The 15,381-nt window shown below is 53.7% G+C and overlaps 1 protein-coding gene across 1 annotated transcript; it reads left to right on the top strand.

The window, feature by feature from the left end:
* The first annotated feature begins 904 nt into the window (after positions 1-904).
* Igfbp4 (insulin like growth factor binding protein 4) lies at positions 905-12,863 on the top strand. Its single transcript, XM_015495761.2, has 4 exons — positions 905-1,540; positions 8,395-8,552; positions 9,500-9,634; positions 11,642-12,863. The coding sequence occupies exons 1-4, from the start codon at positions 1,192-1,194 to the stop codon at positions 11,774-11,776; spliced, it is 777 nt and encodes a 258-aa protein (XP_015351247.1). The 5' UTR covers positions 905-1,191; the 3' UTR covers positions 11,777-12,863.
* The last annotated feature ends 2,518 nt before the right edge of the window (positions 12,864-15,381 follow it).

Below are 15,381 nucleotides of genomic sequence, written 5' to 3'. Positions count from 1 at the left end.
TGGGAAATACTGGCACCAATAAGATTTCAAGGAAGGGTGAGCCAGCCCTGACACTAGCCCAAAGAGTGGCACTAAGTGAATTATAAAAGGGCACCTCTTCCTCAAAACCTTGACTGCCATCTGCTGGGAAACCGTCACAACAGCTATACAAATAAACAATGACTACAAGGAATGGTGCCCCCTGGAGTTGTTCAATGCACAGCTTGTACTTTGCAAGTGGTGATCTCCCAGGCCAATCTCTCTCCAGAGCCCATGTGGGCAGTAGAGGCAAACATCCAGGAAGGAGGAAGAGGCTTGGCACTTCTCTCCATGATTTGGGTTGATTCCATCCTGGGGAGGCAGGGTGGACCAGGGCCCAAGTGAACCCTGGGGAGACTGAAGGGGGAAGGTTCCCAGGGGGCAAGTGGGAAGAGAGCCTATTAGCGTCTTAAGGTCACCAGGCCTTTCCATGACCCTTGTTGCCCATATGCCTTGCGCCTTGCCCCACCTCACTAGTCCAGTGGTGGAGACTGGAAGTACTGGGGAAGGGTGGAAAGGACTCTGGTCAGGGAGACTGAATAAGCCGACCCCGGAGTCGGCTAGGCGGCCAGTTTCTCTTAAGGTTAGGGAGGTATCCTCTGAAATCGGGAAGGGAGCCAAACAGCAGCACCTTCGTTTCCCCTCTTCCTGCCTCCCCTCCCCAGCTCCAGTTCAGAGGCGCACTGGGCGCTTGCCACCTCTTCCAAACTGCGCTGCTTCCTTCTACGGTGCAAAGGACTTTCAGATGTTGCAGCGGCGGCGACTCAGGACAGCGCCCCCTCCCCCTGACGGCCGCCTCTCCCTGCCCCCCTCGCCCGCCGGGCTCCCCCACCTCGTGGAAGGCGCTGGGGGTGTGGCCAGGGGCCGGTATAAAGTCCGGGGAGCTGGTCCCGGGCAGCCGCTCAGCCCCCTGCCCCCAGCCGCCCGCCTTCTGCCTGGGCCGGCCGAGGATGCGGCGCAGCGCCTCGGCTGCCAGGCTCGCTCCGCTCCGGCGCGCTTGCTAACTTCCCTCGGCTCTGTCATTGCCCGCCAGCCGGGCCGCCCCGTTTCCCCGCGCTCTCCGGGTGGGGTCCTCCAGGCGCGCCGGGCGCTGCCGCCGGTACCCACGCTTCCCGCCAGCGTGCCCGCGCTCCCCGCCTGCGCCCAGCGCCCGCTCCAGGTCCTCGCGCGGTCATGCTGCCCCTCTGCCTCGTGGCCGCCCTGCTGCTGGCCCCAGGGCCCGGGCCGAGCCTGGGCGACGAAGCCATCCACTGCCCGCCCTGCTCCGAGGAGAAGCTGGCGCGCTGCCGCCCCCCCGTGGGCTGTGAGGAGCTGGTGCGGGAGCCCGGCTGCGGCTGTTGCGCCACTTGCGCCCTGGGCTTAGGGATGCCCTGTGGGGTGTATACTCCCCGCTGCGGCTCGGGCCTGCGCTGCTACCCACCCCGTGGGGTAGAGAAGCCCCTGCACACGCTGATGCACGGGCAAGGCGTGTGCATGGAGCTGGCGGAGATCGAGGCCATCCAGGAAAGCCTTCAGCCCTCTGGTAAGATCCCTACCCTCCCACACCCTTCCCAGTGCACTCTTTCTCAGTAACTTATTTCCAATTCATGGCTGGCTTGGAAGGCCCTTGAAAATCCCCTGTGAATTGAGGCGCAAGCAGGTACGTGGCCGGGCCCGACTGGCATGGGACAGGATCAGCCAAGGAAACTGCTCCTGAATTCCTAGCTGCAGTTGCCACCATCAAGGGGAACTTTGTCTCATCCCTCCATCTCAAACATCCCAGGGGTGCCTATTTGTTTTTTTCTTTAATTTAATTTAATGTGTGTGTGTGTGTGTGTGTGTGTGGTGGGGGGCTGGGGATTGAACCCAGGGCTTTGTGCATGCATTCGATCACTGAGTTATATCCCCAGTCCGCAGGGAGTGCCTATTTGGGAACAAGGGTCTCCACGATAGGCCTGGCTGCTGATGCAAGAGTGGAAAATCAAGTGATCTCGTCCAGTCAAGTCAGCCGTCTAGGTTCAGAAAACTGGGGGATGGAATGGGGTGTCTATGGGGGTTGGGGGCAGCTTTCTGTTCCTGATCCAGAGGCCACCCCTCACTCTTGCCACAGGTAACATCACCCCTCCCTCAGTCTGAGGAACCAGGACATGGACTTCGTCATCCAATAGTGGGGTGGGTTGTACAAATCATAGGGACTTTGAAGGTGAGGGGCATCAGACTTGCCCTTTTCCAAAACCCTGAGCTCCTTTCTCTTGCTTATTGAGTGGAAAGACAGGGGTCTTTCTGCCAGACCCTGGCAACCCTCCCTGCCCTGGTATGCAGGATCTCTACTCTTTTCTCCTGGCAGGTGCCATCTGAGGTGGCAGAAGAGAAGTTTTGGCTCCCAGCCCAGAATTGCAGAAACCTTAGGGGCATGGGATAGGGAATAGAGGAAAGGGGGAGTGAGAGAGAAAGAGAGAAGACAGAAGACTCTGAGAAGACCCACTGCCCCAACCTCATTCTTACACTTTCTCTTTGTCCATTTCTCGGTTGGCCATTTCCAGTTTCTCCTTAGAATCCTTCTCAGTCTTTTTCCTTCCTTCTCTTGTTCTTTTGTTGTTTCCTGCCGTGCCTCTCAGCTTCTAGTTTCGCCATTACAATCTTTTTTTTTTCTCTTTCCACATTTCTTATTGGTGCATTATAGTTGTACATAATGGTGGGATTTGTTGATACATATTGGTACATGCACACAATATAATAACAGAATTGTCCAATACTGCTCCCCAGGAACTCCTCCCCCACCCCTCACTATAGCATTCATTTTTTAAATATATTTTTATTTGTAGATGGACACAATACCTTTATTTTATTTTCATGTGGTGCTGAGGATTGAACCCAGTGCCTCCCACATGCCAGGCGAGTGCTCTACCACTGAGCTACAGCCCCAGCCCCTCACCATAACCTTCTTAAGTTCTCTTTTCACAATGTCTTCTGTGCATTATCAGTTTCTTTCCCTTTCTCCATATTGTTCAGTTTTCCTGCTTCTCTGACTTTTGCCTCTCTGTCTCTGTGTCCCTTACCATGTCTGCCTCTTGTCTTTCTGATCTCTGCTTTTCCGCCTCTCTGCCTCTGGTTCTCCTTCCCTCTCTGATTGTTTTGCTCTCCCTGTGCCTCTCTGCTCCTGTCCCTTTTCCTGGTGCTTGAGGCTTCCATTGTTGCAGTCCGGATGCTGAGACTCTGGCCCCAAGCTTCCTGCCCTGGGTCCCAGACCGCTTCACTTCCTCAATCCTCTGTAGCTTGTTAGCTGGAGGAGAGCAGGATGCAGGGAAAACAGGAAGGAGGTGGACCCCAGGGGTCTGGGCCTCCAGCCTTTCTGCCCTTCCTGCCTCTGGGCAGGGAGAGATGGGTCAGCAGAAAACCTTCTAGGGGAAATGCCAGACTGACACCCAGCACTCCTGGGGTGGGAAGTCCTGGGGGAGTAAGTCACTGATTTGGAGGCAGAGATGCCAGTGGCAGTGAGAGTAGGAGTGAGGGCTGAGCCCCTGGGTTCCCTGAGTACAGCAGGGCCACTTCCCTTTGAATTTCCATCCTCCACCAGCCAGTGGGTATCTGGCAGCAGATAAGGATGGCTGGTGGCTCCTTTTCTCTCATCAACTTGAACATAAAGCAGAAGAACCCTCTGAGGGTCTTCTTCTCTGACTGGGTAGGAGAATCCTAGAGGAGGAAAATCTGATTCTTCAGGGGATCGGGGAGGGCATGGCATGGACAGTTTGTGATTGACATGTGAACATAATGCAAACCAGCCTCGAGAGATGTCTAAGAATGGAGTGGCTTTAGATCCCCTTTGGAAAACAGAGCCCAGGTCTCTGATGTATTCCCGCTTCTTTCCTGGCCTTGTCCTCTACCATGTTGTACATGCAAATACATAGAGAGGGAAAAAGAATCAGAAGGACCCTGGGGAAACTAGGTACGTAACAACAAGCTCTGCCCATGCCCTCTCATCCCATCATCATAGAAGTACTCCTTCTTGTGCCTTGGCCTTGGCCACATTGCACCATGGGAAGCGTACCCCCTAGGATTGTGCAGCATCTCTGCAGGGGTTCTGGTGAGATAAAATGAGCAAGGCTTAGACCCTAAACCCACTATCCTCTTTAGCTTTACACTATTAACAGACCACTGTTCCTCCTAGGCTCCCAGACTTGAGCCCTCTGGACTGGAATAGCTTGGTAGAGATGTCAGGTCATCTCTTGGGGCTGAGCTTCTTCGGCAGGTGGTCAGGGAACGTGGTCAGTTGGCAGGCTCCTGTCCCTGGCCTGTGATGGTTTGGGTGCCTCCTGTTAGCCGCAGGGGCAAGCCTCTCCTTCCATCTCCAGCCATCCCTGCCCCCCTTTCTCAGATAGCCAGATTGTGGATTAACAGAGGTGGGGGTGGGCATGTGCTTCAGAAGCCCACAAGTCAGCATCGTGGTACTGATCCCTCCACTCATAGAAGCTGGGGGAGTGTTTGGTGGGGAGATCAGGCCTAGGACAGGGAGTTCCTAAACTGGGCTCTGGGTCTCTCTGGGACAGGGTTAGAGAACAGGCAGACTGGGTTAATTTTTAGTCAACGCAGCAAATATTGTCCTCCCTACTTCAGTACTGGGAATCCAGTCATGTCATGGAAACAGGGCCTTCCCAGAAATTCTGTGCCTTGGGGGAGGGGAAAGGAGGAGCATGGCTGCTTAGCATTTTTTCTTTAGTATTGGCAAAGCCCAAATTATTGGTGCCTTGGCCATCAGAAATCTTTCCATTTAAAGACATAGGGGCAGCAGAGACACGCTTTACTCCTTCCCTCCACCCATGTGACTTCAGTGTCCCCATCTGCAAAGTGGGAATGGTAGTGGGTAATAGCATCGGGGGGCCTGGCATGGAGTAAGAGCTCAGTAAATTGGAGTAATGATGAAGATGGAGATGAAGAGCAGCTGGTGCTGGGACTGTGGGGGCCTCTAGGGCAGAGGAACCAAGGTAGGGGACATTCAGAGGAGCTGAGAGGGGTCAGTTGCCTTTAGGCCCTTTTCCTGTTGTATAGGGATACACCAGGCTACATGCCTTACTGAGGCTGGTGGCTTGGTACAATGGTGAGGGGACACTCTTGGGCCAGACCTTAAAGAAAGGGCCTGGCACCCCACACATGCAGTCTTGCCTTCTCTAGCCAGAGTCCAGGAGAAGAAGGAATAGAATTCTTGCAGGGCAGGTGGGTGACCCTCAAGGGCAAGGCCGAAACTTCTATGTCTAGATGGTGGGGTCCATCCAGTTCACAGCTTGGGGATGGGACTGGAACTGGGGAGAAATCATGGGGGTGAATTCAGGCAGCAGGAACTTTGCAGCCATTGATAACAAAGCTGTGCCCCCTCTTCTGCCCCTGGGCTGTGGAGCGCAGACCAAGGCTTCCCTGGCACCGCAAGGCAGTTGGTTTAGCTCCAGCTGCCTCCAAGCTGGGGCTGGAGGAGAAGACCTCCCTGACCTTGGAAGTTCCACCTCCCAAACAAGCTTTCGGGAAGGGTCTGACTCCAGCTTCTGTTCAGAGAAGAACCTGGGGGCCTTGGGACTTCTGCAGAGGGCACTATCAGGGTGAACACTGGAAGGTTAATGTTTTCAGAGACCCAGTGCTATAACCCTTATCCCCTAAACACGTGCCTAGGGGTGGATTCCTGGGGTGGTTCCTCAGTCTGCCAGTTAAGCAAGACTGGGCAAGGAAAAGTTACAGATTAAGTGGAAAGTCAACAAATTTATGTTACAGAGAGACTGGGAAGTCATCATGCCCTGCCTTGGGTCTATGTCTCTGACCAGGGCAGGGTCAGAGTGCCTGAGTGCATGTGCTTGTGCATGCGTGGATGAGTGTGTCTGGACACGTGATTGTTTGTATGTTTGTGATTATTGAGGTCTAGCCTGTCTGAGTGTGGGGGCAGATATGGACTTACTCTGTGGACCTGTGTCCCCAGGTCAGTCAGTAAGGCGCTATTCTCCCAATCTGGTGGGTTCTACTCTAAACTTAGATGTGATCTAGGGATCAGTGGCTGGGCCAAGGGGCGACCAACAGTGGGTAGGCCAGCAGCCCTCTGCCTCAGCCTTGCCGAGAAAATCCTCTCTGTATTACTTGGGGTCATTCCAACACAAGAGCATAAGCTATGTTTCCAGGCTTACCTTCTACCCCATGCAGCCCTCAGTTTCAGAGGGCTACCCAATTGTTCTCTTTAGAGGTGACCATTCCAAATATCCATGGATGATTCCTTGAGATGTAATCCTTTGTGAGCTTCCACTCACAGAAGCTCCGTGCTGGAAAGCACAGAGGATCAAGCCTCTGCTCCCTCTCCCTCCGGCTTCCTAAGGCTCCCCCACACCAAGGCTAGGCATCTCCAGGGTGAGGAGCTCTCTGTTTTCTGAGACAGCCCCTTTCTTCAGAAAACGTACTCCTTGAACTCCCTGAGGCTAGGAACATTCTGTCCACTTACTAAGAGGGACAAGAGTCCCCGTGCAAAGTCATGCTTTCCTTCATGGTTGTAAAAAGAAGGCACACTCCACACTCAGGAAGAATGAAGGCCTTCTGGGTTGGAAAGGTGTCCCTAGAGTCAGTGTCCCGGGCTGTGGCTAAGTACCAGCGATCCACTCCAGCCTTTCACAGGTGGAATGATGAGGTTTTTGCTGGCACCTCAGCTCGGCTTCTGTCCCTCTGAGATGGGGTGCTAGTTTTATGACTTCTATTCCCTCTTTCTCTCCACTCCCCAGCTCTATCCTGTACCCCTGAAACCTTGTGACAGGTCTTGCTGCAGTGTCTTCTCTTTGGCTGGCTCTCAGGAGCTGGATGTGGAACTGGAGCCCCCTTTCGCATCTTTCTGGGGATGTCACTCGGGCAGAGGGTGGCTTGTATGTATCTGCTCCATTCCCTCCTTCCTTTTGACTCCTCTTTCTAAGCCAGCTCTCCACTCGTGACACAATCTTCCATTCTTGGTGACTCAATTTTATGAATAACCTTCACAAAGACTTTCTGGTGGTCTAAAGTCTTCCTCCTCAGGTTTCCCTTTATCTATGTGCTTCCCTCCTCTTCCCCCAAACTAGAAGAAAAAGAGAAGCACCCCCCACCCCACCCCACCAGTGTTGGCTAGGCAGAAAAATACCATTTGACCCTGAGGCAGCTCTGGGACTGTTGCCATGCATGGAGGAACCTGCTAACTCCTCAGGAAAAAAATCCTGACGCAAACCAGATGTAACCTCCTGTCTGGCTGCCAACATCTGGAATGCTGGCAGGGGCTCTGCACTCAGGCCTTGAGCGAGCTGCCAAGCCCGAGCATTTCAGAGGTGGATCTGATGTGCAGAAAGGCCTTCCAGTCCCAGCCTCCTTCTCCAGCTCTGCCCTGCATTCCAGTTTTGGTCGCCTGGAGCACATTATCATGGGGGGACTTCTGGATAGGGTTTATCTGGAGCTCAGATGGTGCCTTCAGGAGATCCAATGGAGGGATCTCCTGATCCAGATGTTCACTGCCTTGGCTCTGAGTGACATGACACCTAAGGTCTAGGGATGGGACAGTTAGAGATGGAGGGCTGGAGGAACATGTGCAGCTGTCCTCTTGTCCCTGGGGCCACACAGGTTGTCACTCATACACACACCCCCACCCCCCACACTCACTTTAGCATGCAGACAGTGGGGAAAGCCTTTGGGGTCACATTTCTTCTCACTCATGGAAAGTCTGATTATGGCCCTCAGGATCCCTCATAGGCCCTGCCAGACATTTGGAAAGAGCAAGAATGGAGACAGGAAGAGCCAGTTGACTGAGAGGGGGATGTTGGGAGGAGCTGAATGAGGGAGACAAGATCCGGTAGGGGGCCCCCTGCTTACCTCAGACCTCCCTGCAGGGCCCAGGGGACCCTCCTGCCATCTGGGCAGCTGCAGCTGGTGACTCATCTATGGACTGGACTGGGTGGGGTGAGGGACAAGTCAAGGACTTCAAGAGGAATATTCTCCTGAGGAGGTCCGGGGGAGTGGGGTGGGCTGGGGGGCTGCTTTCATTTCTTCCTGTCTCCCAGGCTCCGTGCTTTTCTCCAGCACCAGGCTGATGAACTCTGTGGAGGGGAGAAAGCAGGTGGGAGGTGGGGCTGGTGTGAAGCCCTGTTCTCTTCTTTTTTTGGGGGGGGATGTACTGGAGATTGAACTCGGGGGCACTCAACCACTGAGCCACATCCCCAGCCCTATTTTGTATTTTATTTAGAGACAGGGTCTCCCTGAGTTGCTAAGTGTCTCACTGGGTTGCTGAGGCTGGCTTTGAACTTGTGATCCTCTTGTCTCAGCATTCTGAGCCGCTGGGATTACAGGTGTGTGCCACCGCACCTGGCAAGCCCTGTTCTGTTCTGGTGCTGACTTCTGCCCTTCTTGCCTTGACTGCAGACAAAGATGAAGGTGACCATCCTAACAACAGCTTCAGCCCTTGCAGTGCTCATGACCGCAGGTGCCTGCAGAAGCACTTTGCCAAAATGCGGGACCGGAGCACCAGTGGGGGCAAGATGAAAGTCATCGGGACACCTCGGGAGGAAGTCCGGCCTGTGGTGAGGACCTCTGCCCCACAGATACGTATGTGCATGGACACCACCACCATCACCACCAGATCTGGACTCTGTTCACCCAGCAGGCATTGATATCTACTGTGTGCAAGATGCACTTCAAGTGTGCATCCGGACCCAGAGAGAATCCTTATTCCTTTCTTTGCATTTCCTTCCTGCTCCTCAGTTATAAACATTGGTGTAGCTGAAGCTGAAGTGATAGTTCAATACTGGTATACTTCCTTGTTCTGATTGGTAAGAAGCAGGGTTCCAACCCCCCTGGTGCTTCTTGGACCTTCTTTTGGATTCCCCACCCCAGACTTCAGTAATTAAAGGGGAATGCCGGCCAAAGCAGGGGTCCTTGGGACCCTGCTCCAGGGTCTGGCTAATGTCCTTTATGATACATGGTACTGATGGGCCTGAACTAGGCCTTACAAGTTATTTATTTATTTAGTTTTTGGGTGCAGGGTATTGAACTCAGGGACACTCAACCACTGAGCCCTATTTTGTATTTTATTTAGAGACAGGGTCTCACTGAGTTGCTTAGCACCTCGCTTTTGCTGAGGCTGGCTTTGAGCTCTGGATCCTCCTGCCTCCTGCCTCCGCCTCCCGAACCGCTGGGATTAGCCCCCGCACCAGGCCACAAGTTTTTAATTCTGCGATTTTTTGTCTATCCTTCCTGCGTAGACATCCCCCTGTTCTGACCCCCATAGGTCTCCACAGCTCCTTTCCACACCAGGTCCCTCCCTCAATTCACACTCCTCCTTTATAGAAACTCTTTGGCTCGAGACCCTCTCCTCAGTGTCCCTCTCTTCCCCCCACTAATGTCCCCTGAGCCTGAGACCTTGCCTCCACCTCTTCAGGTCCCTCCCAGCTTCCAGGCATTCCAGACCTTCCGCCCCTGTTTAGTTCTGAGTTCCAGAGCTCTCACTCCTCTCTCCTCACCTCCCCAGCCCCAGGGCTCCTGCCAGAGCGAGCTGCACCGGGCCCTGGAGCGCCTGGCTGCCTCACAGAGTCGCACCCACGAGGACCTCTTCATCATCCCCATCCCCAACTGCGACCGCAATGGCAACTTCCACCCCAAGCAGGTGGGTCTTGGTTTCCTGGCTCAGCCCTGCCTGAGTTCCAGGGGCGTCCTTGGACTCTCTGCAGGATGGTCCTGGGTGGAAATCTTCGAAGGGGGTCCTCCTCAACCCAAACCCAATCCCTCAGCCTTCCTGAAGCCCTATCCCAACCCTGGAGCCTCAGTTCGCTCTTCCCAACCCAGATGAACAGACCGAGACCCAGAGAGGTGTAAAAGGGTCCTGGTTGGCCTGAAATCATTGCACTGAGTTCACAGCACAGATTCTCCCCACTTCCGGGGATGCTTCTGTCATCTCTGGATTATCTGTCTATCGGGTAGATGTCCTGCCAACCTCTGCTCCAGCCCTCACCCTGCTCTAGTCCTAGGAAGAGGTCTCCCTTGTCACTAATGTCTGATGTTTCACCTGGGCCCAGAAGGGTCCAAGTCATAAGGAGTCAGGGAGGACTCCCAGCCCACCCAGCTGAGTGGCAGAACCAGCTGGTGCAGCAAGGATGGAGGTGGAGCCAGGGTTAGCAACCCCCTACAGGCATTTTGGTTGGAAGCAGAGGAGGGAGGGGCAAGAGAGAAGTTGTAAAGGCAGCAGCCTCCATGTTCCCTCCTACCCTTGCAGTGTGGGGTCTCTGACGGCTCTCTGGAGGCTAGGATGTCCCTCAGGGTTGCCCTTCTCCAGCCCATCAACAGGGTAGCACATCTGGACAGAGCGCTGGGGGGTCTTGTGCTGGGGGTGGCCAGGCAGCCCTGACCTGGGTCTCCTCCAGCATTCGTGGACATAGACACACATGCCTTTGTGTGTGTGAGCTGTGGGCACACATGCCCTCCCACATGCTGTGGACACGTCTACAACCTGGGTTGCAATGTGACCAGCAGAGGCCTTGCTAGGAGGGCAAAGGCTGCTTCTGGGTCTGTAAATCCCAGCATGGCATGAGAAGGGCCTTACGTAGTACGTAGTGAGTGGTGGACTAGAGGGAGCTCCCCAGAACCAGGGCCTGGCCCATCTCCAGCCTTCACCCCAACACAAATTCTATCCTTGTCCTTGTTCTGTAAGTTCCTCCACAATTAAAAAACAAAAACCTAATACAATTAATAAACTACATCCCTGCCTACTCCCCTTTTTAAATTTTTAAGACAGGGTCTTGCTAAGTTACTTAAGGCCTTGCTATGTTATTGAGGCTGGCCTTGAACTTGCAATCTTCCTGCCTCAGCCTCCCAATACCCTGCAACTATAGGTGTGCACAACCATAGTGCACAACTAGTCCTAGGAAGAGGTCTCCCTTGTCATTTTTTTGTTGTTATTTTTAGCAGTTTTAGGGTTACAAAAAAATTGAGTAGAAAGTAGAGTTCCCATATCTTGCCTCCTCCTCACCCCAGTCTTACCTATTATTAACATCTTACATTAGTGTGGTCCATTTGATGCAGTTGGTGAGCCAATGTTGATATATTATTGTTAACTGAAGTTCAGAGTTTACATCAGCCTTCACTTTTTGTGTTGTACAATTTTATGTCTTTTTCCTTCCTCCAATTTTTATTGCAGTGAAAGTTGTGACTCTTGACCCTTTATCCCAGGCCAATTCTGAATCAACCTTCATTTGAACTCTAATTCTGACTCTGGACTGTACTTTTATCTCCACCAGTGTCTTTTTTTTTTTTTGGTAGTATTAGGGATTGAACCCAGGGGTGCTTAACCACTGAGCCACATCCCCAGTCCTTTTTGTTTTTTATTTTGAGACAGGGTCTCATTAAATTGCTTAGAGCCTCGATAAGTTGTTGAGGCTGGCCTTGGACTTGTGATCCTCCTGCTGAGCCACCAGGATTACGGGCATGTGCCACTGTGCCTGGCTGGACCCTTCCTTCTTGACCAAGTTCTCCCAGTGAGCTCACAGAACCTGTACTTAGAAAGAGCCTTCACCTTCTGATGCCATCTTGGAGTGGCAACTGTCCGACTTGGGGGCTGGACTGGAATAGGGGCAGGCTGCCTGGAATCATCTGACCCCTCATGCCCTTGTCTTGGCAGTGTCACCCAGCTCTGGATGGGCAGCGCGGCAAGTGCTGGTGTGTGGACCGGAAGACAGGCGTGAAGCTTCCAGGAGGCCTGGAGCCCAAAGGGGAGCTGGACTGCCACCAACTGGCTGACAGCTTCCGAGAGTGACACCTGCTAGCAGGCAGGGGGCTCGGTGCCCCCTACTACCCCCATGCTTGGGGGCTGCAGAGTTGACCTGGAGTGGAGTCTGGGTCTGGGTCCAAGCTTTGCCTTTGACCCAGAAGTTTCCCTTGGCGTGTGTGCGTGTGTGTGCGTGTGTATGTTTATGGGCACGAGTGTGCCCTTGGGGTAAGCCAGAGCCTGGAGTGTCCTCTTTGAGCTTAGATAGCCCAAGAGGTCTGAGAGTGGCAATGGGGAGCCCTGTTGTGTTTCCAGATCAGTCCTGGATTCATTCATTCATTCAGTCATCTAAAAACATTTATTGACCACATATTATGTGCCAGCTGTAGTTTCCAGCCCTGGGTGCCCTTGTTCTGACTTCCTCTAATTGCGGCATATGAGCCATTCCCGTAAAGTGAGCAGTAGGCCTGTGGGAGAAGAGAAACCTCTTTCCTAGAGTCAGAGAGAAAGAGAGACGTGCATATTGTCTCTTCCCTTATCTAGTCACAGGGTGGGAGCCAGCTCAAGGACCATGAGACCTAGATCCACACCCAAGGCTTAGGCTTGCCGGGCTCCCCTGCTCTTCTTCCCCACCCCCCACTCCCCATTGTGGGTGAAAGGACCTGGGAGACAAACCTGCTTTTGGGCCTGGGTGTTGTGCCATCTGCTTGATTGCTTGGCACCTGAGACCCTGTTTTGAGGGAGGGAGAGGGGACAGAGGAAGGCATGGAGGACAGAGGGTTCCGGTCAGGCTATGCCTTTGAGCAGTCAGGTGGGAAAAAAGATTGCAAGGTTGGGTTGAGCGTGCCTGATGGATAATGTACCTGTTGGGGGATGAAGGGCTTGCCTGGGGTCTTGTTTCCTATCCTGTTTGTGGTCACAGCTATGAAATCACTAGGGTGACCCTGTCTTTCCAGTGGCTCTGCCTTCCTCCTGACATCTCTTTCCCCTACACCTCCCACAAGTCCCTCTGAGCATTTTCTAGCTTGACTGGAGACTTAGGGACCCGCTGGTCAGCTGGGGTGTCTGTCTTTCTCCTCCCTCCTGCCCCACCCCCACTTTTTTTTTTAACAAAACCAAAAAAATGTCCAGATAATTGTGTTTGGTTGATTTATTTACTATCAGAGACGTGGATGGACCAGGGGTGGAGAGAGGTGGGCACTGTGGGGTCCCCATTCCTTCCTGCATGGCAGAACACTTGAGAGGACAGTCCTCCCTGAAGAGGCCTGTCTGGGCTCTCAGATTCCTGGTGGGCGGACTGGCTTCTGAAGGGAGGGTGTGGCCAAAGACAGCCCTATTGGGACAGAGCTGCCTTCTGGATTAGCTGGTATGTGGAGCTGGGGCATTTCCTAGGGCATGGGGCAGATTGGGTTTGCATCTGGAGTTGATTTATTAATTTACTCAGGGGCAGGGGGCACTCCCTGCCTTGGGAAAGGGGCGAGAACTCTGCAGCACATTCCACAGCTCTTTACTGGGGGATTGTTTTGAGATTGATTCTGAGGAGCTGGGAATGGAGACATCCTTGACCTGGCTGTGGGCTCTCAGTGCTAGCCCCTGCTTCAGAACTTGTGGCCACGTGGATTCCTGGCCATCTTGCAATACCCCTCCTGCTCCCACACCTCTTTTTGTGTAGAGTTAGGCTGATCTCTCACATGGGGGCCCCTTCCCAGGAGGCCACAGGCAGCCTGGAGACCCTGTGTCCTGAGTGCTGCCTGCTGGGGAAAAGAGTGTGTCCTGTCCCTCTCCTCCCCCATTCTGGGGTGCTCCCAGGCTTGTGACTACACTGGTCCCTGACTTCCTTAGCACCTGTGCTACCCAGCATCCTGAGCCCAGGGCTGCTGTCTCCAGCTTTCTAGCAAGTCTAGCTCTGCCTCAGCGGCGCAGCCTGCAGCCGCCTGCAGCCATCTGGTCTCCCAGGCGCCAGGCTGCTGCCAGCAGAAGGAGATAAAGAACAAAGTGGTGTTGAGAGTAGCTCCCCGGGCCTCTGGCCACCCTTCCCAGAGCCCCCTCCTTCTGAGGCCTGGGCCAAGGCATGTTGGGCTAGGAGGTGGTACAGCCCTAAGATTAAGTTTTAGGTCCTGAGTAGAAGGATCTCTTTCCCTGAAATGTATCTTTCCAACCCCCTTCCCAGTGCTTGAACCCTTGGCAGGTTGTGGGAGTTTTTTTTTTTTTTTTTCCTTGCACGGGTCTCCAAGAAAAGCAGGCTCCAGCATAGCATACACTGGGCCCGGGTTTCAGTCCCCAGTACCACACACACACACACAGAGCTGATTTTTAAGCAGAGTCTGTGTGGAGGTAGCACTGTGTGTGGCCTGGGGTGTGTCCGTGTGACAGATACATAGTCATGGGATTTGTGTGGGGGGTGCGTGTGTGAAGGTAGCCTGGTGAGGCCTGGGAGTAGGGGCTTTTACCTGTGGATGTAGATGAGACACATTTGTGTGGTGTTTGTGTGGGCAGTGTGAATCTGAGCGAGTCTGTGTGAGGCGAGAAGAGAGAACGAGACATTTACAGAGCCTGTCACTTCCTTCTAGGCTATGAGTGAGTGGACCCTCACTCATTAGGTGCCCCCATTGAAGGTTTTAAGGGACTTGTCTAACACTGGAGAACAGGGCATGTATACTGTTGAGGGGGTTCCACACTCCACCACTCCCCTCTGAGAGCTGGTCCCATGACCCTGGGGCTAGGTGCTAGTGTCGAAAGAAAATAAAGCTGGGTGCGATGGCGCTTATGATCCCAGCAACATGGGAGGCTGAGGCAGAAGGATTGCAAGTTTGAGGCTAGCCTGAGCAATTTGGTGAGTCCTGTCTCAAAAAATAAAAAGGTGGCAGAGTGGGCTCACCCCCAGTACCACAAAGAAAGAAAAAAAAAAAAAAGAAAACAATAAAAGCAGATCTATATTTGCATGTAGGGCCTTCCACCCTGCTATCTGCTTTTGGATAACCTTGAATGGTCCCTTGAGTTCCACAGGGAGTGTCCACACCTCTGGCAGCACTGGAGGGAGGTGGTAAGGACCAAGTTCTTACGTCCTGGTGGGGGCCACCCCACTACACCTGGAAGAACCTGAGAACTGAGGTCCTGCGTGCCTCCCCAGGAAATGACCCTTTCTCCTGCCTTGGAGCAGGGGGATGGGCACGCTGTGCCGTCCCGGGTCCCCTAGCCCACTGGTGCCGATCTACAGCAAGCATTTGGTTTCCATTTCCCAGCTCATTAGGGGAGATCAAGCCCTGATGGGCTGGGGGCTGGGTTTCCCCCCCCCCCCCCGCTGGCAAGAAGGCAGGTGGGGGAAGGGAGGAAACACGGAGCGTTGAACTGACTCTCCTGGATTCGGGCAGCATAATCCCCGGAGGGATGGCCAAGCCTTCAGCCTGTTCCCCATCAATGTTCTGAGGTTCAGCGGCTGCCACCCCTTCAGCTCCTTGCAGGAAAAGCCCATTGTCCCAACCCCTTGGCTCTGAGAGCCAGATTTTGCCACCAAGCTGCTCCAGGAATGTCATGAGGCATGTAGGATTTGGGGTGTCTGCTCAGCCCCCCTTTCTGGAGGGTATATGGCTATGTGGTTAATGACCCTGAAACATTTCCAGCCACAGAAACTCCCCCTGCATTCCAGGCCCCTG

Source organism: Marmota marmota, unplaced genomic scaffold, assembly GCF_001458135.2.
Source record: "Marmota marmota marmota unplaced genomic scaffold, marMar, whole genome shotgun sequence".
NCBI lineage: Eukaryota > Metazoa > Chordata > Mammalia > Rodentia > Sciuridae > Marmota > Marmota marmota.
Note: the sequence above shows the minus strand (reverse complement) of the source record. Positions and strands in the feature narration are given on the sequence as shown.

Coding starts and splice junctions, on each gene's coding strand:
- Igfbp4 (XM_015495761.2), top strand. CDS start 1,192: ATGCTGCCCCTCTGCCTCGTGGCCGCCCTGCTGCTGGCCCCAGGGCCC. Junction 8,553..9,499: donor GGGAGGAAGTCCGGCCTGTG/GTGAGGACCTCT, acceptor TCACCTCCCCAG/CCCCAGGGCTCCTGCCAGAG. Junction 9,635..11,641: donor GCAACTTCCACCCCAAGCAG/GTGGGTCTTGGT, acceptor TTGTCTTGGCAG/TGTCACCCAGCTCTGGATGG.